The following is a 22397-nucleotide window of genomic DNA, read 5'->3' on the forward strand; positions in this document are numbered from 1 at the left end:
TGATATATTTTTGTATATATAAACTCCGATCAAACTTAGCGAAGTTTGACTTAAAACAAACACGAAACTTCAATTATTTTGAAACGGCGAACCAACCTATGGTTGGATGGTTAGAGGGACTGTGGTATCCACAGTCCACCAGGGTTCAAATCCCGGTGCTCGCATTTATTTCTGGTTTTATTTCAGGATTTTCGGTGATGCGCATTCAGTGGGAGGAGACGTTCCGTGACTTCGTAAATCTAAAGATGATATGCCAGCTCAGTCTTTTGGAGGTGCTCATAGGGGTAGAATATGCGTGTGTGCCTTCATAAAGATGAGTATATGCGCGTGTATATGCGTAAAAAAAAACGAAAGAAGCGAGAGGAGGAAACATCTCAACCATTTGTCCACCTCTCCCCATCCCGGACGGCCCACCAGGTTGAAATGTACACAGACGGATTCCCTTCCCGTCCTGGCAAACTCCCAGCCGCGCCCCACACGTACGGGCGAAAGCTACACCCTTGGACGGACCATTCCAACACCCCGCCCCACACGCGGTTCACTTCACCTCTCGTCGTCCCGACCACTATTCCACGGTCCAAAACACTGAAACCCATCACCCTTCCCTCGCCGCCGTCGGTCCCCGTAGACCCTGACCGCGGTGCCGTTGACCGACCGGCGCGGCCCTGCCCCCCCGCGCGTAGGACGGCTCCGGTTCCACGGCCGTGGAGCCCGCCGTGACTTCCCAGCCATTTTGGTTCGGCAGCGACTTCTCAGGCAGGCATTTTGGTTCGGCACGTCCACATCGCCGTCCTCCCTCGTCTCCCGACTCCGTGGTATAAACAACTGCCAGCAGAGATCGCGCTACCTTCCATTGCCGCTCTTTTGTCCGTTGGGCGCGTCTGTTTCCCCGGCAGGCGGATCCTCCTGGTGCCTCCAGACGGCATATATATCCGCTCTCGCCGCGCCAACGCCGAGAGGGATGCGCCATTCGTGGGCCGGTGAACCCTGAGCGCGCGGCGGCTCCACCCACCGATCACAGGAACCACTGTATACCCGGTAAAATCCCTTCATCCGATGATTCTGATCCATGAACATCTTCTCCCCTCCCCTTCAGTCGTTCTTGGTTCTTCATTTCCGTACAACTCGTCGCATTTCGTCTGTTACGGCCGCGGCTGTCGATTTTTGTTAGCCGTCAGTTCCTCTGCTCGGAAATCAGCAGTGTATCCATCTCTTTTTTTATGGATGAGAAACCGGCAATTCACCGATACCTTTTGTGTGTCAGCGAGTAATGCTTCGTAATTAACTGATTGAATGTCTCGCGGAATTTTCAGTCGGCTCGTCATTAGCATCCCGTAAGCTGCGACGAAGTGTTCCTTGGTTCCATCCGCAGCCCAATGAAACTGGCCGAAAATGAAAATTTGTTCTGAAAATATTACTACTAGTTAGGTTTTCTGAAAATAAATGTGGCAAGAGCTTCTTTCTTAGCAATTGGGACCCGTTTTAGGTGGAATGATGATCAGTCACTGCTCATGATAATTGATAAGTAAGAAGATTAAGGTTGTCAAATTTGCAGTGTTCTTTGGATTATAATATATCAATCCCTTCACTTGGAAACAACTGCCTTTGTTCATCTGTCTGTTCTACGTCTCAGCTTTGATTTGGAGAATTCTACAGATGTATGGAGTATCTTCTGACATCTTAGTTGGACTATCTCAGCCTAGGCACAAACTTGACTCATTTGGCTTTATTAATAGTATTAGTTGCTCATCTGTTACCACTGGGTCAGGATTCAAAGCGAATAGTTGGAACTTTCTGCACCAATTATTGCTTTTTGAACAAGCCTGCTTGGACTTTCAGACCAACACCGGAAAGTCTTGTGCTTAGTACAAGAAACAACAGTCCACCATTATTATCTTTGAATCATGCAAGTAAGCTGCGACCAAGCGTGCTTGGTTCCATCCGCAGCCTAATGAAACTGGCCGAGAATGAAAATTCTACAGAAAATATTACTACTTAGGTTTTCTGAAAATAAATGTGGTTAGAGCTTCTTTCTTAGCAATTGGGACCCGTCACTGCTCATGTAAGTAAGAAGATTAAGGTTGCCGAATTTTGTAGTAGTAGTATTCTTTAGTTATATTAGATAATAATAAATCAATCCCTTCACTTGGAAACAACTGCCTCTGTCTATCTGTCTGCTCTTCGTCTCAGCTTTGATTTGGAGAATTCTACAGATGTACAGTATGGAGTATTTTCTGTCATCTTAGTTGGTCTATCTCAGCCTAGGCACAAACTTGACTCATTTGGCTTTTATTAATATTATTAGTTGCTCATTTATTACCATTGGGTCAGGATTCAAAGAGAATAGTTGGAACTTCCTGCACCAATTATTGCTTTTTGAATAAGCCCACTTGGACTTTCAGACCAACACCGCAAAGTCTTGTGCTTACAAGAAAGAACAGTCCACCATTATTATCTGCTATTCACACTGAGCTGAACAATACAGTCGACCTTTTCTTTTATCCTTTTACGGTTAGAATGGGACAGTTGAGAGAAACAGATGGTTGTTCTATATAAGAGCGAGCATCAAATATCAAATAGATTATGCTATTTTGAAGATATCATAAAATCGATTCACTGTTTTGCCTGCTAGTGGTCTGAGCTCAAGGTACATGTTCATCTTTAATAACCATCACCTATATTTCTCCCAAAACGAAAATTCAGGATAGTCTGTACTCCAACATTGCTGATTCAATCTCTTTCTACTACGAAAATTAGTCACGACAAAATTTATATACTTGTCAGTTTACTAGCAATATATAAAATTTAAGGCTCAAATTCAACCTAGCTATGTCAGCTACAAAAAAAATTAATAATTATAAAACAGCTTAAAAAAAGCATCCTATGTTCAGAAAAAAAGATAAAACTCTTAAACATTATAAATATCGATGAAAAGGGAAGCACAAGGGCCAATCTGGGATGAGAATACATAATTAATATTGTACAACTATATGAGGGGCGAGGGCAGCAACGTAGTATGCCATTTTTATTCCATTTTCTGGGAACATTTCTGTTTGATTGACCAACTTTTGTGTGATATAGCGGTTGCATCGTCCATTGTTCCAAAGTAGACCATTGCTTCGTGACGTCATTTAGGTGGTGTTTTTATGGTTATATTTGCAATGTTGGAGTACTGTAAACGTCTACCCTTCATGCCCTCTCCAGCTATTTTTTTTAGAACCGTCTACTAAAATTAATTCAACTGTTTCTCCAGGATAACAAAAGGTTGTTCCAGTAGCAGAGATGGTTCATCATATATCTGACGAGGCAGCAGATGAACCTAGCATCACCACACAGACACCCTCCAATGACCCATCTCAAGCACCGCTGGTGTACAAAGTGGGCTATCCCCCTCCCAAGAACTTGGCCACAGAATTTACAGAAACATTGAGAGAGACTTTCTTCCACGACAACCCGCTGCGTCAGTACAAGGGCCAATCCGGACCGAGGAGGTTCATGATGGGGCTGGAGTTCTTGTTTCCAATATTTGGGTGGGGTAGGGATTACAGTCTCAACAAGTTCAAAGGCGATCTGATTGCCGGATTGACCATCGCAAGCCTCTGCATTCCTCAGGTATCATCAAGGATGACTAGTCCACCTTGGCTTTGGCCACTTAAACTGTGCCTGACACCGAATATTGGACTCTAATAGGACATTGGCTATTCGAAGCTTGCTAATTTGGATCCGCAGTATGGGCTTTGTAAGTTCCTCCTCTTGACTCTGTTGTGGAGATTTGATGTGAAACATTTAAGCTTGTTTTGCTATCATAATTTACTTTTGTTAGTTGGTTTCAGACTCCAGCTTCATTCCCCCATTGATCTATGCTGCAATGGGTAGCTCAAGGGATATAGCGATTGGCCCGGTTGCCGTGGTTTCTCTTTTGATAGGTTCACTTCTACAAGCTGAGGTTGACCATGTCAAAAACAAGGAGGAATACATGCGCCTCGCTTTCACGGCAACCTTCTTCGCTGGCATCACTCAAGCAGCCTTAGGATTTCTAAGGTATATGCAAACATATACTAAAAGCTTGCATGTAGTGTCGACGTGTTGGACTAAGAGTTGGTATTTATTTTGTCAGGTTAGGGTTCCTTATAGAGTTCTTGTCACATGCTGCAATTGTCGGATTCATGGGGGGAGCTGCCATTACTATTGCCCTGCAGCAGCTGAAATACGTGTTGGGTATCGCAAACTTTACAAGGAAAACCGACATAGTTTCTGTTATGGAATCTGTCTGGAGATCAGTTCATCACGGGGTATGTATTTCAGTACTTAACAGTAACATATCGATTTCATATCTTGGTCAGAACATCATGCGCTGCATTTTCTGGGATTATAAAAGCATCTTTGTAATTCCTAGAACTTAAAAATATTTTCGTTATTAGTAAAAGTATGTCATGCCGTGTTGATATGGAGTTAACTTATGTGGGGAAAAAAAATATTTTTGCAAGTGCTGAATTGTTTTTGGATGTTTGGAGCTCATTTGTTATATTCATTTGGAAGCTGGGAGGTGAATTTGTTTCCCTCTTTTTTCTGGATCTTCCTGCGCCGGGAAGGGATTAGCATAGGCTAAAGATAGTACTACTGTCTGTCTGAGTTACCTAAAGAACTGACAAGGAGATGGTTGTATATGCAGTGGAACTGGCAGACAATTGTGATTGGCGTATCTTTCCTGGTTTTCCTTCTGTTTGCGAAGTACATCGTAAGAATTTCTTTTTCCTTGTATGTTTACAACACATTTAACATTTAAAAAATTACTTATCCACTAAGGATGTTCCATTTACACAGGGAAAGAAGAAAAGGAAGCTTTTCTGGGTGCCAGCTATTGCTCCTATAATTTCAGTGATTCTAGCAACATTTTTTGTATACATTACTCGTGCCGACAAGCAAGGTGTTCAGATAGTAAGTGACTAAGTTAGTACAATTCAGGCTCAGTTGTGTGGACCATACACTGTTTTTCATGGATGAAAAATTTGTTGTCACTTGGTCATCAGGTAAAGCACATTGAACAGGGAATCAACCCATCATCAGTACACATGATTTATTTCACCGGTCCGTTTGTTGCAAAAGGTTTCAAGATCGGTGTTGTTTGCGGCATAGTTGGTTTGACAGTATGTATGCTGATATGGACACATATTTGTTTTTCCTGTCATGTGCATCTCCAGATTTCTCATCAATCTGTGTGTGTCTACTTCATCAGGAAGCTGTAGCTATTGGAAGGACATTTGCTGCTATGAAGGACTACCAGCTAGATGGAAACAAGGAGATGGTAGCACTTGGAACCATGAACATAGTAGGATCAATGACATCTTGCTATGTCACAACAGGTAGCTCCACCCTTTTTGCCGAACAGAGCTGACAGTAAACTGTCTGGAAAATACAGTGCCAAAATCTATATCCTGTATTTTCTTTTTTCAGGTTCTTTCTCACGTTCGGCAGTTAACTTCATGGCTGGCTGCAAGACTCCTGTATCCAATGTGGTTATGTCAGTGGTGGTTCTTCTTACCTTGTTGGTCATCACACCGCTATTCAAATACACACCGAATGCAATCCTAGGGTCGATCATCATTTCTGCGGTGATCGGCCTTGTGGACTATGAAGCAGCAATTCTCATATGGAAAGTTGACAAATTGGACTTCATTGCTTGCATGGGAGCATTTTTCGGTGTTGTTTTTGTATCCGTTGAGATTGGCCTCTTGATTGCTGTAAGGACCAATGCATTATCTTTGATGAAGCATAATAATATGTTCATGTCTTTTTGTGGAGACATAACTAGAAATTACTTGTTTTTTCTGGATATTACCAGGTAGCAATCTCATTTGCCAAAATACTTCTTCAAGTAACAAGGCCAAGGACAGCCCTACTTGGAAACCTTCCCGGCACCACAATATACAGGAACATCAGCCAGTATCCAGAAGCAAAACTTACTCCCGGGGTGGTGATTGTGAGGGTTGATTCTGCTATTTATTTTTCCAACTCTAATTACGTCCGAGAAAGGTAAAGATGGTAAATTTATCACACAATATGTTTTGAATTTGAAGAATGGTAAAATATACATGAATTCAGTAATTTCAGCCTCATAGGCCTGATATCTTGTGCTCCATGGCAGAATTCTTAGGTGGCTGACAGACGAAGAAGATAGAGCTAAAGCACTGGGATTGCCTAAAATCAGTTCCTTGATCGTGGAAATGTCGCGTGAGTAGAATTATATGTTAGTCTGAGAAATTTCAAGCTATTTTTTTTTCCAATCATTGTACTCATGCAGTCCGGTGAAAATGCTGGTGCAGCCGTTATCGACATCGATACAAGTGGCATACACGCTCTTGAAGATCTATACAAGAATCTTCAGAAAAGAGATATGCAGGTACACCCATTCAAGCTACATAGACTTTCAGAGAAACTATAATCTTGTTTTGCTGGGCCACTGATAATGTTGTTTGTATTGTTGTGTATTTTGGCAGCTCATTCTGTCGAATCCTGGTTCCGTCGTCATAGAAAAACTGCAAGCATCCAAGCTCACCGAGCACATTGGAAGCAGTCATATATTCCTCGCAGTCTCTGACGCTGTGCGATTCTGTACGACGAAGTCGATGCAGGAACCGTGAGCGAAGTATTTCGGAGGAATGGCTGGTGCTGCCATGGTGCTAGTGTTGATAATAGTTTTGGTGCTCCCTGTGATCTAAGCTGGGCAGCGCAAGATGATGTGGCTTTGTGGCCGATGTAGAAACATATAATAAGTTCAGGCAATCACCGGAGCCTCTCCGGTTTACTAAATACTACTCCCTCCCTCCGTTCACCATTATAGGATGTTCTAACTTTTTTCTGAAACAGATGTATATAGCCGTATTTTAGTGTATTTGTTCACTCATTTCAGTCCATATGTAGTCCATATTGAAATATAAAAAATATCTTAATAGTGAACGGAGGGAGTAGAAGATAAGGTTTAGAAGTGCTCCTCTACTGAGTATGAACGAAGTAAATTATGGAACTCGCGGCGGATCTTCCTCAAGTATGTACAGATATAAATAAAAGATTGACGTGGGATCTCGGTGCATTTTATTTTCTTGATCAAAAGAGAGGCCCCCCTCTCCGATTTCACTAAGAGAAACCAAGGTTCACAGCTACTACTAGGGTTTTTGTTACCCCGCACACGACATACTATCTTACATGACCGGGGATTACGACGAACCCCAGCCCAGCACCTCAAAAGGATCGTGCAAGATCTCAAAATAAAAGCAGAGCACCCACACAACACTTCAGACACAGCATACAGTAGTTGGAAGCAAAGCCTAGCACATCATAGCTAAAGCAAGAACTAGATAACGGCTGAGGCAGCAGCAACGACGAAGAAGGTAAGCCACTGGGAAGACGATCGGGACCTCAGCGCATGCTCATACATCTCAAGCATCGACGGATGCAATGTTGGTGGCATCGTTGCAGAACCGGCCGCACGCATCGCCGCAGCGCCCCACGCCGACTTTCGTGTCTTCGCCAAGCTCAGCTGATGACAAGATCAAGATATGTGCAATGCTCATTCCAAACCGAAAAAAAAAACTTTTCCCTCTTATGATAAATTGAAAGTTATATATACAGATGATGAGTTAATTCAGATACTACCTGAATTGACGTTGTCACAGACTGAGAGCCTACATCCTAATTTGCAGTACTCAATGGCGTCTGGTTCTTCTTCCGCAACAGCAGGAGCAAGCATTAGTCAACCAGCCGTTAATTGCAATTTCTATGCATCTGGGAGCAAAATGATGTAGAGAAAACAGGAAGGGTGGCTTGGGTTCACGTACCAGCTGAACTGGGGAGAAGGTTGAGCTTAGGGTATTCCCTGGGGCATGTGCTGTCCCTTGTGAGCACACAGCCACACATTTTTGAGCAGGGAGTACTGGGGTGCACAAGAAGGCACACGTTGTAACAGTTTCTTGACCTGGTGTCTCTGCAGCAGCTCTTGCCCTCTGCTACTTGGATTTGTCCCTGGACAAGCAGTCCCAGTATCAGTATGAGTGCACACATGATCACGCTCTTGAAATGCTTGCTCTCCATGGCTGCCTTCCCTGCTGCGAAAACGCACAGGAACAAGACTCGTATATATGGCCCCAATTTATAGGAGACGATGCTCCGCATGGGCAGTAATTGTTGAGAAGTGATATGCATGAATGAGCCGTGCTCCGCTGAGAGCCACGTACACGGTTGAGATCGTCTACGTGTGCACTGCGTGCCCTAGGCGATTATGCGGTGCCCGCTAACTCCTACCTGCCTCGTGCATTAAGTTTTCACGTGCAGCTCTTGTGCCATGGCCAACTAGGATGTTTTTAGGTGTATTTTACTTTACTCTTGTGTTATGGACAGATACGTGGCCACTCGACCGGTTGTCCTCGTCGACGGTACCTCGCCCAGAAGATGCCTACTCTCCATCCTCATTAGCTTCCGTGTTCTTTTTTTTTCTTTTCTCTTATTTATTTTTCAAGAAAACTTCCGATATACTCATCTGCAATCATGGCACTACAACAAACATCTTAAATAATAAAAATTATATCCAGATCCGTAGACCACCTAGCGACGACTACAAGCATTGAAGCAAGCTGAAGACGCGCCGCCGTCATTGCCCCTCCCTTGCAGGAGCTGGACAAAACTTGTTCTAGTAGACAGTCGGAAAATCGTCGTACTAAGGCAACCGCCGCCGATGAAGAGAGTAGTGTAGATCGAAAGAATTCAATCTGAAAACACATGAACATAGACGAACTATGATCAGATCCGAGCATATCCAGCAAGGACAGATCCGCCGGAGACACACCTCCACATGCCCATCGATGATGCCAGACACACCATCGGGAGGGCAGGCTGGGAGAACCTTATTCCATTTTCAGGGAGCTGCTGTCGTCTCGTCTTCTTGAATAGGACACAAACTCTAACAAAATACGAAGGAACAACTGAAAACAAAGCCCTTCCCCGACAAGGGCCGAGATCCACCACACCACCATGGCCCTAAAACCATCGCAGACGACACGTACCGACGGCAGTACCGGCAGGAGGTGGGGGAACCCTAGACCAGCAATTCTGTGGCCCAAGTTAGCACCTAGGAAAAATTCTTCTTCTACTACTTCTTCTCTCTTAGGCTGCCCGTAATGGAAGTATCATAGGTAGTATCATGCATGCCAACTAAGCAATTTTGATGAAGTGGTTTAGAATTAAATGAAGAAAGAGAGGCTTGAGTATCATATCATGATACTGTATCATATTAAATGATGTGCTACTTCGTATCATGCATGGCAATAAATGTAGTCCTCTATGATACCAACATATGATACTATGCATTAGGGATGCAGTATCATAGACTAGTATCATATGCATGATACTAGTATATGATACTCCCCATTACAACCTACCTCGTATGTTCCTCCTGTGCCTTCGTTTACGGTTCATGAGTGTGTGCTGGACATCAGCTAGGCGAGCAGAGCGAGTACTTGTCCTTATTTGATTATTTATTTATTTATTTGCAGATCTGTTCGGTAAATGGATTTAGTTCTGCTGTATTTGTAGATCTAGTTAGGATGCATTTTGTGAAGCCGAAGCAATTATCTTTTTGGTGATTTTTATTTTATTTTATTTTGAAACTAGCAAAGTGGCCCGCTCAATGTGCGAGCTAGAAATACCTTTAACTATTTATTTCTATTTCTAAATATTGTTAATCTATCACAACATGATAGGTTTAGTGGTCAACGATTGTAAATAATGTACATATTGTTGAAATATGGAAAATGCTTGATGTTTGTAGTGCAAGGAAAATGTTAAAGTACATATTAATATATTTTTTTTGAAAAACTGGCTCCTCCTTTATTCAATCAGCAGAGTAGCATCGTTTACACAAAGGGAAATCTAAGATAATAGGGGAAGGGTACTTAGCTAGCCTTAATACATTGTGTTTAGTTAGTAAAAGGTGTCTGAAAATAACATTTTGGAGCATTGGTTTTATTTTTTTGTTACATTTTACAGGGTTGTCATCTGGTGATGAAATTTTGCAAGCTATCAAAACATCTGTCAAAGTTTCACACACATTTTTTTTAGAATTTTCTGTTTTTTCCATTTTATTTTGATTTTACTGTTCATCCGAGCTCACATGAGCTCGGGACTAGAAAAGCACTTTGCTTACATGTATTACATGCTTATAACTCAAGTGCCACATCGCATCAGAATTTAAGATCTACAAACAATCATGAAGAAACTATGACACATTATTTGCAATATGCTTTGAGGAGCTTAATGGAGATGCATAATGCAAAAGCATGCCATGCATCCAATTCTTCTTCTCTTCAAATCCCCCTTTCCCTCTACCCTTTGAAAATCCTACAACACAAACTTGAAGAAGCATACCACTAAATCAAGATGTTGCAACATTTCAACACTACTACCCCAAACTTTCTCCCTCCAGCCACAGAGTTAGAGAAGTATATATCGGATGTGATATAAAATACCTTTGTACATACAGTGATTCGTTTATTGCATGGGCTGAGCATGATCGTGCCAACATGGAACTGAAACCTCGGCTGCGAATAAAAGCTAGAATCGACGCAATGTGTACAATAAATCCGCTGTCGTTTTGAAGGACTAAAATCACTAAGATTGGCCATGAGCTTATCATTTTCTTCTCCACTTTGATCTCTTGTGCTCCTTCTTGACATTACGCTTGCTAGTTGTAGCGCATATTAAGAAATACTCTACAAAATTTTTTAGTCTATTAAAGAAATTGCAAAAGCCCCCGCAAAAAAAGGAAATTGCATAAGCTCAATGGAATAGTTATAGTTAACATTTCTTTAGGACAATAATAATCCAGAAATACCCTCAAGCAGTCGCAAGTTTTTTCTATCTACTAGTGGGGAACATTGGAGTAGGTTTTGCAGTTGTTTGTGTGTTTTTTAGAATAAGTTGTTTGTGTTTGTTTGGTTGTCATGTTTTTGTCGTGTTTTTAACATGAATGGACTTTCCCATGTTGTACCAATGTTCGAGTGTGCTCATGTACCGGTATTCTCTAGTTTTTCTGCTAATTAACCTTGAAACAATCCGACGGTTTCACAAAAAAAGTTAGTCCCGCAGGAAGTTAAAGCCAATACCATCATGCAAACTAATTGAGCAAGACAATAAAAAAAAAGGAGAATTGGACATGCAAATGATTAGAGTTAATATTGCAAGACTGCATTGACACGTCGTAGTGACGACCTCTACACAACCACACGGTCCTGATAAAACTGATGTGCACTTGATGGGTTTCCTTCGATCTTGGCAAAACCGATGGACTCATCGCCGATGGCACCCTCTGACATCCGCAAGCTGCATCGCCAATGTCTGCAACTCTGTCATAGTGCATTTTTGTGTGCCATCGGCTTTGTGCGGTTTCATCGTTCACAACCACTACACCATCAATCATGACTACCTTGACCACGACTACATCATCATGATCGGCTACCTCAACATCGACATACAGGGCTATGTCTATAGCTACTCACCGGCAACAAATCCAGTCAACAGTGTCCATGTCGTCACTAACGTCCATGCCACTCCCGCTACGACTGCAAGAGAAATAGAGGAGAGACAGGGAAAGCACCTGGGACGCAAGTCACCGCCCTAGGTGCCGACCCATCAGGGACACAGTTGATGATGGCGCAACGGAAAAGACGACGAAAGCACAAGACTTCAAATTCAGTCGCAATTGTTTGCTTCACTCTCGCTACGACTGATGGAGAGTTAGAAGTATAATTGGGTTTAAATATAGAGATAAGGAGATAGAGACAGAATATGTTTAAGCATGTATTATCTGTCTTGTTCCAAGTCTCTCTCCCTCATATCGCACCTCTCTATATATATCTCATACGAGGTCATATCAATACAACACAAATATTAGCATCCTACAATTTCAACATGCTACACCCATACGGAAGAAGGCCAACGAGTGGTCGCCATGGGTGGGGCGCACGATACCCACAAGAAGCCTCTGTTGCTCATCTCACGCGGCGATGGCGTTGCTTATTTCTGCAACCTCACGCCGTTCAAGCCAAGAGGGCGGATTCGCTGAAACAGTAAGGTTAGAGATTGAGAGGATGCACGAGCTATTTGCATGACGACTTGGGGAATAAGAAGGTCATGGCTTCCAACTCTTGCTTGTGGTTGTCCTAAGAAGGAGCCGAAGGTTCAAATGGCTCCTCGGACATTGAGGGTCAAGCATCTAATCCATCATATCGTGTTCTTCATGGATGTAACCAAACGTTGTTTTGTGAAAGCAACTTTTAATCCAAACAAAGAATTACACTATGAACTTCCTTTAATAGAAAAATGAACTAAAACTAATTTTCCTAAAAATTCTCCTAAAACTTATCTTCTGAAAACCTTACACTAATTCTCCTAACCAAACAACCACTAAGCTTAAGCTGTGACACTAATTTTATTTTTGAAAAGAAGGTTGAAATCCTCGGTCTGTGCATCAATACGACACACACAATCATTTTTTTAATTTAAATTGATGCTAGCAAATGAGGTCAAAATCTTCACCAAGCTGAGTACTCCCTCCGTAAACTAATATAAGAGCGTTTAGAATACTAAAATAGTGATCTAAACGCTCTTATATTAGTTTACAGAGGGAGTACAAGATTGAGACGACTGTGATAGAACCATTATAAGATATGAAATTAACACCAATGACAAAGTCTACTTCTTTCGTAATGCCTCAAAGAGAGAAAAATACACGCCCTCGTCACCATGTACACGTAGAGATGACAAGGACAAGGATCTTCATCCGAAATTCAACCAATAAAAATTAGCACAACAACAATAAACGATGTTTTCAACAAGATAAGACGAAAGTTGGTCCCCGTTGAGCCCGACTAATAAAAACCATTGCAAAGGTTTCTCACCCCGGACACGAAGCAATGTGCTCCAACACCAGAGCGAGGGTTTTTCGCTGCAAAACCAGTTGAGCTGCGATCTGCAAACCGCGCGAGGCGCGACCCATTTTCGCCCCATCGGAAGCAAATCGACGGTGCGGCAGAAAACCATTCCCGCGCAGAAAACACACCACCAAGCCAAGTCAGACGCAGAGCGGAGCCAAAGCCAGCCGACCATGTCTAGCCAAGCCCCTCGTCGTCGTCCTCCTCCTCCTCCTCCTCTCCCACCCAACCTGCCCCCTCACATCCCCTACTCCCGCGCGCTGCAGCAGCGCCTCTACCTCCTCGCGCAGCACGCCCGCCGCCGCCCGGGCGCCACCGCCTCCCTCCGCGCGCTCGACCAGCTCCACGCGCAGCTCCTCCTCAACGGCTTCCACCGCAAGCGCTTCCTCCTCGCCAAGCTCATCTCCCTCGCCGCCGCCGCCGCCGACCTCCCCCGCGCTGAGGCCCTCTTCCTCTCCTCCTCCTCCTCCCCGCAGCACCCTCCCGAGCCCCCCACCCTCGCCAACCTCCTCCTCCGCGCCGCCGCGGCGTCCCGCGCGGGGCCTCCCCAGCTCCTCTCCCTCTTCTCCCGCCTCGTCGGCCGCCACGGGTTCCGCCCCAACGCCTTCTCCTTCTCCACGCTCTTCGCCGCGCTCTCCGGCGCAGGCGCGGCCGCGGCCCCCCACGGAGCCGCCCTCCACGCGACCGCGCTCGCCGGCGGGTTCGCTCTGTCCAGCTCGCACGTCATGACCAGCCTCCTTGACATGTACGCCGCGGCCGGGCAGCTCGCGGATGCCAGGAAGGTGTTCGACGAAATGCCCGGCAGGACGGCGGCGGCGGCGGCGGCGGCGTGGAACTGCATGCTCTCTGCTTACGTGCGGTGCCGTGAGGTGGACGCGGCTCTGCGTTTCTTCGGTAAGATGCCTGGGAGGGACGCGGTGGCCTGGACGACGGTGATAGCTGGGTGTGCCAGTGCTGGGAGGGCGGCGGAGGCGGTTGATCTGTTCTGGAGCATGAGGAAGGCAAGGGTCAAGGACGACTCGGTGACGATGGTCGCCTTGTTGACGGCGTGCGCGGAGTTGGGGGACCTGCGTCTCGGGCGATGGATACATGCGCGAGTGGACCAGGAAGGCCATTTGCAGCGGACGGTGTCGCTAGACAATGCCCTCATCCATATGTATGTGAAGTGTGGGGCTGTGGAGGATGCGCACCGCATGTTTCTCGAGATGCCGAGGCGGAGTACCATCTCATGGACTACAATGATTTCCGGGCTTGCGGTCCATGGTCGTGCCGAGGAGGCTCTAGAATTGTTTAACCGGATGGAGGAACGTCCTGATGGCACAACGCTGCTCGCTGTGCTGTCTGCGTGCAGCCATTCACGGAAGGTTGACGACGGACGGCAATACTTTGAGAGCATGGAAAGAGTTTATGGGATCGCCCCAGAGATACAGCACTATGGATGCATGGTCGACATGCTCTGCCGCAGCAGACGATTGCACGAAGCACTTGAGCTCGCAGAGACAATGCCGTTGCAGTCTAATGAGGCCGTGTGGGGTGCACTATTGAGTGGATGCAAGAGGGAAGATAATCTTGAGCTTGCAGCCAAAGTAGTTGATAGATTGACTGAGCTACAGCCTGATCGAGCAGCTGGGCACCTTGTCCTCCTGTCAAACATGTATGCGGGTGTTGGTCGGTGGGAGCAGGCTCGGATTGTGAGGGAAAGAGTGGCTGCACTGCATGCCGGGAAGCCTGCTGGAGGGAGCTGGGTGAATCAAAACGAGACCAGCATGTTGATAGCATGATCTCAACAAATTGTCTAGTTTCACTCACAAAATTTCACATGAAACATTGGGGCTTTGTGTTCCACATTTAAAATGCAGTAATTATCAGAACTCGAGGGAGCACATTTGGGCGTTGCAACCATCAGGTGTTTGCATTGACGTTTATATTGACACAGTAATAGAAAAAAGTTCAGATCTAGAGAAGATGAAATGATCAGTCTGCCACACACTTTCTTTTGACTGTTGGTGCAACTGTGGAATTATGCACCAGTTTCCATCTTCGCTGTTTCAAGGTTAGAACATGATACATTTGACTTGCTATTAATGGTTCTAAACTTCTGTTTGCGGTACTTGCCAGATAATAAGTTAATAACAATGCTAGAAATATGTATAGATCCGTCAATTATTATAGTTGTAATGATGAGGTCTTTGAAGCGTAAACTTCTCTGTCCACCTTAATTCATTTTTGTAGGAAAGAGTGTCATGACAGCCCACCCCGCTCTCGCAGTAATAATTAAACACCAATGCAAAATCATAGCAGAACTACATGCACAAGCTGACCTAGTTCGTCTCATTTTCCTTGCTAAATCTTTCTGAGAGATACGAAAGCATTCTTCTGGTATCAATTTGAACAATGCTCCTGTTCTCTCTTCTATGTAACCTATTCTGTACAGCGTTTTTTATATCGGCAAGTTGATAGTTGCTGAATCTAACTCCTTCTGGATAAATTGAAATCAGCTATTCGTTGATAGCAGCAGGGTTGGTTCCAGTGTCACCCGAGAAGCTTATTGCATGTGCCAATGCCAATAGCAGCAGCAAGATGCCATGCAGCATGGATATAGGGGGTCTCTGGGAAGTAATCGTCGGCAATAAACAGCGCACCTCCCAAAAGAGATGACATCTTGTGCAGGTTATGTACGGTTCTGAGCTCTGGTTCAACTGATGCTCTCTTTGCGAAGGAAACCTGCCATGTAAACAGTTTGATTTATCCAACAGTTTTCTTTCAACAAAGACTTGCTCAACAAGCGAGTTTGCTGATCATTGAAATGGTTTGTTTTAGACAGAAGAATCTGCCAGGTCATTTGGATTACTTGCCTCCATCATTCCGGTGTGGACAGCTGAAACCATGAAAGGCTGAAACGGCAGCAGCAATGTTGATGCTGCCATCAGTAGTCCTGGGTTCTCATTCCTAACTGCCCTGGATAAACACTGCATAGAAAAGCATATATGTTTGCTATGATGTGCAAATTCTGATAATTGAACAGCCTTTTAGTGCAAAAATATGACTCACCAGCGTAGTGGTGGCAATCATAGTATAGTCGGCCCATCTCAGGATTTTTCTGATCTCTCCTCGGGAGGAATGATACAGGCCGGAAGCTATTCCTACTCCAACCAGCGAGTTGGCGTAGATGGCAGCGTTCAAGTTCTTCCTGCGGCACCGACTTTTCTTATTACATACAAACTCAGAAACAAATAGAGCAAAGAATGATCTTGTCTCAGAAGATGTCTTGCCTCGGTGTCTGCAGTCCAAGGACGATGAAGGGCAGAGAGGTGACAACATTTGCAAAAGTTTCACCGGCATGCTTGTCACCTGATCAAACAAAACCGTCAGACAAGAGGCTTCAGTTGGCAAATATTGTGGTACCGGTTGCTGGGCAGGCGGAACGGAAGCTGCCATACATGTGATGCTACAGTGGATGGGCTTCAAGCATGAGGGCCTTTGCTGCCACAGTCGTCTGCAGTTGTTACAAACGCAGGGTGTCAGCTCAGTCTGGTGTTGAGTGCATTTCTCCTGATTAATGGAAGCTCACCGTATCAGCAGTCTTTGATGTTGTTGTGTGACTGTTCCACCGCCATTTTGGTGTTCACAAGTTGGCGAATCGGTGAAGCTGGTCTGGGCAGCTTCGCCTTTGCTCGGTGCCTGTGGCGGCCGACGAACAATCTGCACGCCATAGAGCCCATCTAAGATGCCTGGGGGGTTTCCACCCCTCTGGACACACATTTTTGCTTTGCCCCTCCTTTAGCAGCGTACGGTCGATTACTCCTGAGGCCTGCAGGATGGAGTTGGACATGGATGAACATAGCCGCGGTCAGTTCTTCGCTTCATCTGGTGAGCTCTAACAAATTTTCTTCTTCCTTTGGTTGCGGTTGGAAGAAACTAATGCAGTAAGATTGTAGGAAGCGCACCTTAGCTATGCACGGCTGGCTACCCGAGATTGCGGCAGACCTTCTGCCTCTTCTCCGGCGGGCGTTGGTGGATGGCCCGGCCGGCCGGCGACGGCAAGGGGGAATAAATAGCGTATGGGTGCGAAGTTGTTGGAAATCCTGGCGCGCCGCGAGAGACGCCAAGTCATGTGGGGAGCAGAGGATGCCGATTCCGAACGGATCTTCCCTCTGCTGCAGCGCGGCCGTGGCGCTCGGTCCGAATATCCTCTTGTCCACGGCGCGGCATCGTCAAAACTTACACGGAAGACAATTCCATGCAGGAAAAATACTACGTGGATTCTGAATGGCGCCAACCGAGCGATTATAAGACGCAAACAAAGTAGAAAACTTGCTGGTGGAACTACGGAACGTCTTGCGACCGCACCAGTTTCTGCTTGGCGGAGGCGTGAAAGGTACCACTAAAAACGAAACTTTGGCGAGTCTCCTAAGAGGCTCGGTAATTATTGGAAATGCATCTACTCTCTCCATCAATATAGTACTCCCTTCGTTCCAAAATATAAGTCTTTTTAGAGATTCCAATAGGTGACTACGTCCAGAGTAAAATGAATGAATTTACACTCTAAAATATGTCTACATACATCCGTATGTTGTAGTCCATTTGAAATGTCTAAAAAGACTTATATTTCGGAACAGAGCGAGTAGTATATAGTAATACTATTCATCATTCAATAAGTTATTCTTTACCCGAGGTAATTTTATGACCGTTTCATAAATAAATTATAATTGGAATACATTTAGTTATATTTGTATTGATTCACTATGTAAAATTTGGCATAAAAAATAAAAATATATGTCATAAGACTAGAAAAAAATGTATTTTATCTATGTTTTACACTATATTTTTACGTTTGTAATTTTACGTAACATATATGTTTTAGAACGATTATATATTTTCTTAGGTTCTTTTTTTACATATGAAATAAGACAAAAATGAATCGGAGCAGTAATATATGACATGCGTGTTACACAAAGCATACCGTTAGATTCATATGTGAAAGGACTTTTTAATGGTATAATTTTTATAGCATACATCTCATGTATTGTTAATCTTGTCAATGGTCAAATGCAACCTAAAAAACCGTATACCTTATATATAGAGAGAGGGAGGGAGCACAACTACCAAACTTATTAGTAGGCGTGCAGACTCAGGGACAACTGTGCTGTTGGTCATCAAACTTGCTATGTTATTATCTTCATAATGGGTATATTGATATCATGCAAGTTTTCATTTATTTAGATGTAGACTCATTTTGCATTGGGTCGCGTTATGTTATGGTATATGTTACCACAAACACCTCTTTCCTCATTAGCTACGTGCCACGTAAACAAACTTTTCTTAGGGTGGTCTAAGTTACTCCTACTACGACCAACCTAAGAGCATCTCTAGCCCTTTCCCTTATATTTAACTTCTCCAAGGACCACTCAAAACATAACTCCTTAAATTTGAGGAGTTAAAAAGTGTGCGCACTTAGCCTAAACCTTAGCTCCCTATAACTTTTCCTTCGCCATATCTTCCATCCTTTTGTATACAAACTCCGTCTCAACCACATTTGTACAATACATTAAATTCAATACTTGATATTTCTAATGCAAGTATTTCAACAACATTTCAAAACAATGTTTTTAGATTTAAATATTTAAATTCAAACGCAACATATGGTCTGAATGAAAAAGTAATCCAAATAAAACATCATAGAACAACATTCAATTGTTGTGAAGTGCCCACAAATGCTCAATAAGATCTTTTTTTGAAAAAAAGTGCTCAGTAAGATCATCATGAAGTTGGTGACGAGCTTCTTGGTTCTCGATGCTGCGATGGGTTGCGAGGAATCTCCGAATCCTTCTTAGTCGATGTTCTGGCAATGCCACGTGCATGTCCAAAGCATACAATCAAAGGATCGAAGCATCCTCAGACAAAGACTTGTTAAAAACATTTCCCACAACCTCTTCATCTAGACAAATGCAACATGCAATGAGCAAATTGAGTGCATAAATGAAGAAAAACACAGAAAATGGGAAAGTTTAACCTTTGGGATAATTCGCCGAACTCTTTGCGGACAGAGAGAGGTTTGAGTGGCTGTGACAGACGTTGGTGCGTTGTCGGTGCTGCCAAAGACGAAGATGATAATGAGGGAGGCATGGACGCTTCAAGAACTGATTCAAGCCTTGTCGTGATGTACATGCCGCCAAGGAAGCATGTGGTGACTTGGCTCCAACTTTTGGAGGATTTATGGTCTGGAAACAAGATGGATGCCAGTATCTCCCACATAGGTCAGCTAGACCTTTTGCTCCTGTGGCGGATGTGTTCCCATGGAACCATGGCGTCAAGGTGGTGTTCGATGCGGCGGCAAAAGGCGGTGATCTGGTGGCAGGGCCGGCCGATGGGCGAGGAGAGGGTGGGGGAGTCGGTAAGGTTGCGGGCGGGGTGGGGAGAGGGGTCATCATGGACAGTGTGGAGGGTTGGCTAGTCATCGATGTGGAGGTGGGCAGCAGCGGACGGTAAGAGATAGAACATGCGCGTCATGGGAGGAGAGAAAATGTTTAGGGAGATTTAAGATTCCTGGTCAAATTGAGTAAGGATTGATGGTTTAAGGAGTTTCTCCTAAAAAAAGAGTTATAGGATTTTATGGAAGGGCTAAAAGGGTTCAACTTCTCAAACAGAATTTTTTTAGGGAGTTAAAGGGTTGGGGAAAAGGGCTAGACATGCTCTAAAAGAGTGCATACTTTACACATGTTGTATTAGGATGGAAGGGGGTTTCTCCTCCAGAGTTTTTTCTGTTTTGCCTCCTCACTTTTGCATATCTGAATAGTACTAACGGACCAAATATAGTCATTTCTTATGTGCGAGTGGCCCGTCAATGTCTCCCAGTCAGTGACGACTTTGTTCGTTAGTGCTCGATATCAGAAGGGCTCCAACCGGAGTTTTATTACTAACCGGCTCTAGCCTACTTTCTTATTAGTGATGTAAATTATGCCTGGCAGCAAAAGGCCGCACTGTTTGCAGTCTAATAAATCATTGCATCACATACAAATATCCTCAATACTCCATTTCATATGCACATACACAAAATCTTTTAGAGCATCTACAACCGGGTTCCTCAAACGCCCTCTATATGTCGGTGCGGACGGCCTGGTCAATTATCGGTTACAAAATCTCGACCCAGCCGCACCCCTCATACCGGCACTAAACATCCGGACTAACCAACACCCCTTATATCCAGCTCATATCTGAGACGGATATGGGAAGGCCCGGACGCGTCTGGATGCGTCCGCCACGTTGGACTGACGTGCGGGACCCACACGGAAAACCGTGGAAACCCAGCGGTGCGGTGAGAACGCCGCTCAGGCGTGCTGCCCGAGGGGCCAAATACAACTCAATCTTTTTAACTGTGCGGCAAAAATCAAGAAACGTCACCGGCATGACATTTTTTCTCACAATGTACAAAACATTCTTCTAAAAAAGATTTTTGTACAGTACACAGGAAATGCCATGACAGCAACGAGATGAATCATGTCTTCATGTTTGCCAAAAATATGCAAAGTATACTCAGCTAAGCACAAAACGGAAAACAACACCAATTACTTTATCAACTTGCCTAGCAGAAACATCCACCCAAACATTCCAGGTGACAAAATAGTCGCTCCCAACAAACGATAAATAACCAAGCATAGCCAAAGCGATTTGGAGCATTGCACAACATACTGTTCGCTGCCACATCAACTTGGAAAACAGCCGTCCAATTCACACCTCAACACGGTGACGACACCATGAGCCCCATCCCCTCCCCGGCCGTGATCATCTGGCCCGCAGCTTCCCCACCCTTCCCCACTCTCCACACGACCCGGCAGCCGGCACAAAAGCGCCATGGACCAGTGCTCTTCCTGAGCGAGCCCGCCACCACGACCGCCACAGCCCGCCTTGCCGACGCCATACCCGGCCGGCTGCTCCGCGACGCCACGCGCAATGCAGTTCCTCGCGGCTTCAGCCCCCTCGTCCACCGCGCCGCGGCTCCCCCAGCCCTCCGCCCGCCTCTCGAGGCCCCATCCCTTCGCGCACCTCCGCCGCCGCTGCGCTCCCCACCTCCCATCCAAGCCGCCGCCCCTGGCATCCGTGTCTCCGGCCCTGCTCCCACGGGCACGGCGCTCCCTGGCTTGCACGCCCCGCGCTCACAGCAACCACCACGGGCACGGGCACCATGGGCACGGGCACGGGCACTGCCATTGCCACCACGGCTCGAACCTGCATGGGGGAGGCGGGGGCGCGACGGTCATGCGGTTGGCGAGGGCGATCGGGTGGGCTGACGTCGCCGACGCGCTGCGGGGTCACCTGCAGGCCTGCCGCATCTCCCTCGGTCTCCTCCTGATCGCCGCCGCCTGCCCACACGTGGCGCCGCTCAACTCCGTCGGGCGTTTGCAGGCCGCGCTCATCGCCGTCGCCTTCCCTCTTGTCGGGGTAATGCACTCTCCCAGCTAATTTGTCAGAGAGAAGTGCATATTTCAATTCTGAACTTTTGCCCTAGTCTAATTTACAACCCCGAACTTCAATACCGTCTAAATTACACCCTTAACTCTCAAAACCGGCCAGGATTCAATCCTCCCTTCTTTGTAGACCAGTTTTTACCTGGTTGATCGGTTTTGACCAGTCAACAGGTCCAGTCAGCATCCCACATCAGCAAAAAATGCAAAATTTCCTAGAAAACAACCTGTAAAATCGAAGAAAATCCAGAAAAAGAAAGAAATCCAATTTCTGAAAAACACGGAAAACAAAAAAATGAATTTCCAGAAAAAAAATCCTGAAAAAACCCAAAAACTCAAATTCCAGAAAAAATATTTTCAGAAAAAAAATCAGTTTTTATTTTCCTAAGCTTTTTTCACGAACAATTTTTCCGGAATTTTGCTTTTTATATTTTTTCCTAATCTTACAGATTTTTATTTACTTTTTCTTGAAATTTTGAAAAGAATTCTGACGTGGCATGCTGATTGGACCCATTGACTAGTCAAAACTGGTCACCCCAGGTCAAAACCGGTCAATAGGGAGGGGAGGGTTGAATCCTAGCTGGTTTTAAGACTTGGGGATTGTAATTTAGATGGTATTAAAGTTCGGGGTTGTAAATTAGACTAGGACAAGAGTTCAGGGTTGAAAAATGCACTTCTCTCGTCTCAATTTGTTACTCCAGTTTTTCTCTCGAGAATACCTGTTAGTTTTGATTTCTACAGAAAAACCTCCTCTCCTCTGTAAAGAAATATAAGAGGCAGCTTGATGACTGAAAAGTTCTACTCCTTCCATTTACCCTCTCCTCTCGCGACCGCGTCGCTCCCACGGGCGACCGGCCGTGCGACGACCTCCTCCTCCTCTACCCCTTCCTCCGGCCTGGCCTCGGGGATGCTGGTGGCAGCGCCCCCTGACCTTCCCCTCCTGGTGGCTCTCCGG

General features: G+C 45.1%; 3 protein-coding genes across 3 annotated transcripts; 2 read left to right on the top strand and 1 right to left on the bottom strand.

The window, feature by feature from the left end:
- The first annotated feature begins 580 nt into the window (after positions 1 to 580).
- LOC119301751 (sulfate transporter 1.2-like) lies at positions 581 to 6957 on the top strand. Its single transcript, XM_037578735.1, has 14 exons — positions 581 to 1038; positions 3254 to 3612; positions 3691 to 3739; positions 3834 to 4041; positions 4118 to 4292; positions 4673 to 4738; positions 4825 to 4938; positions 5031 to 5147; positions 5237 to 5363; positions 5455 to 5741; positions 5843 to 6033; positions 6146 to 6231; positions 6324 to 6400; positions 6498 to 6957. The coding sequence occupies exons 2-14, from the start codon at positions 3283 to 3285 to the stop codon at positions 6639 to 6641; spliced, it is 1971 nt and encodes a 656-aa protein (XP_037434632.1). The 5' UTR covers positions 581 to 1038; positions 3254 to 3282; the 3' UTR covers positions 6642 to 6957.
- A 5805-nt stretch (positions 6958 to 12762) lies between these two features.
- On the top strand, positions 12763 to 15564 carry LOC119301752 (pentatricopeptide repeat-containing protein At5g56310-like). The gene is made up of 2 exons (XM_037578736.1): positions 12763 to 15033; positions 15479 to 15564. The coding sequence occupies exon 1, from the start codon at positions 13154 to 13156 to the stop codon at positions 14759 to 14761; it is 1608 nt and encodes a 535-aa protein (XP_037434633.1). The 5' UTR covers positions 12763 to 13153; the 3' UTR covers positions 14762 to 15033; positions 15479 to 15564.
- LOC119301753 lies at positions 15171 to 17091 on the bottom strand. The gene is made up of 7 exons (XM_037578737.1): positions 16928 to 17091; positions 16552 to 16791; positions 16421 to 16476; positions 16253 to 16331; positions 16032 to 16170; positions 15836 to 15949; positions 15171 to 15704 (listed from the first exon to the last, which is right to left on the bottom strand). The coding sequence occupies exons 2-7, from the start codon at positions 16740 to 16742 to the stop codon at positions 15513 to 15515; spliced, it is 771 nt and encodes a 256-aa protein (XP_037434634.1). The 5' UTR covers positions 16743 to 16791; positions 16928 to 17091; the 3' UTR covers positions 15171 to 15512.
- Positions 17092 to 22397: the final 5306 nt, after the last annotated feature.

Source organism: Triticum dicoccoides, chromosome 5A, assembly GCF_002162155.2.
Source record: "Triticum dicoccoides isolate Atlit2015 ecotype Zavitan chromosome 5A, WEW_v2.0, whole genome shotgun sequence".
NCBI lineage: Eukaryota > Viridiplantae > Streptophyta > Magnoliopsida > Poales > Poaceae > Triticum > Triticum dicoccoides.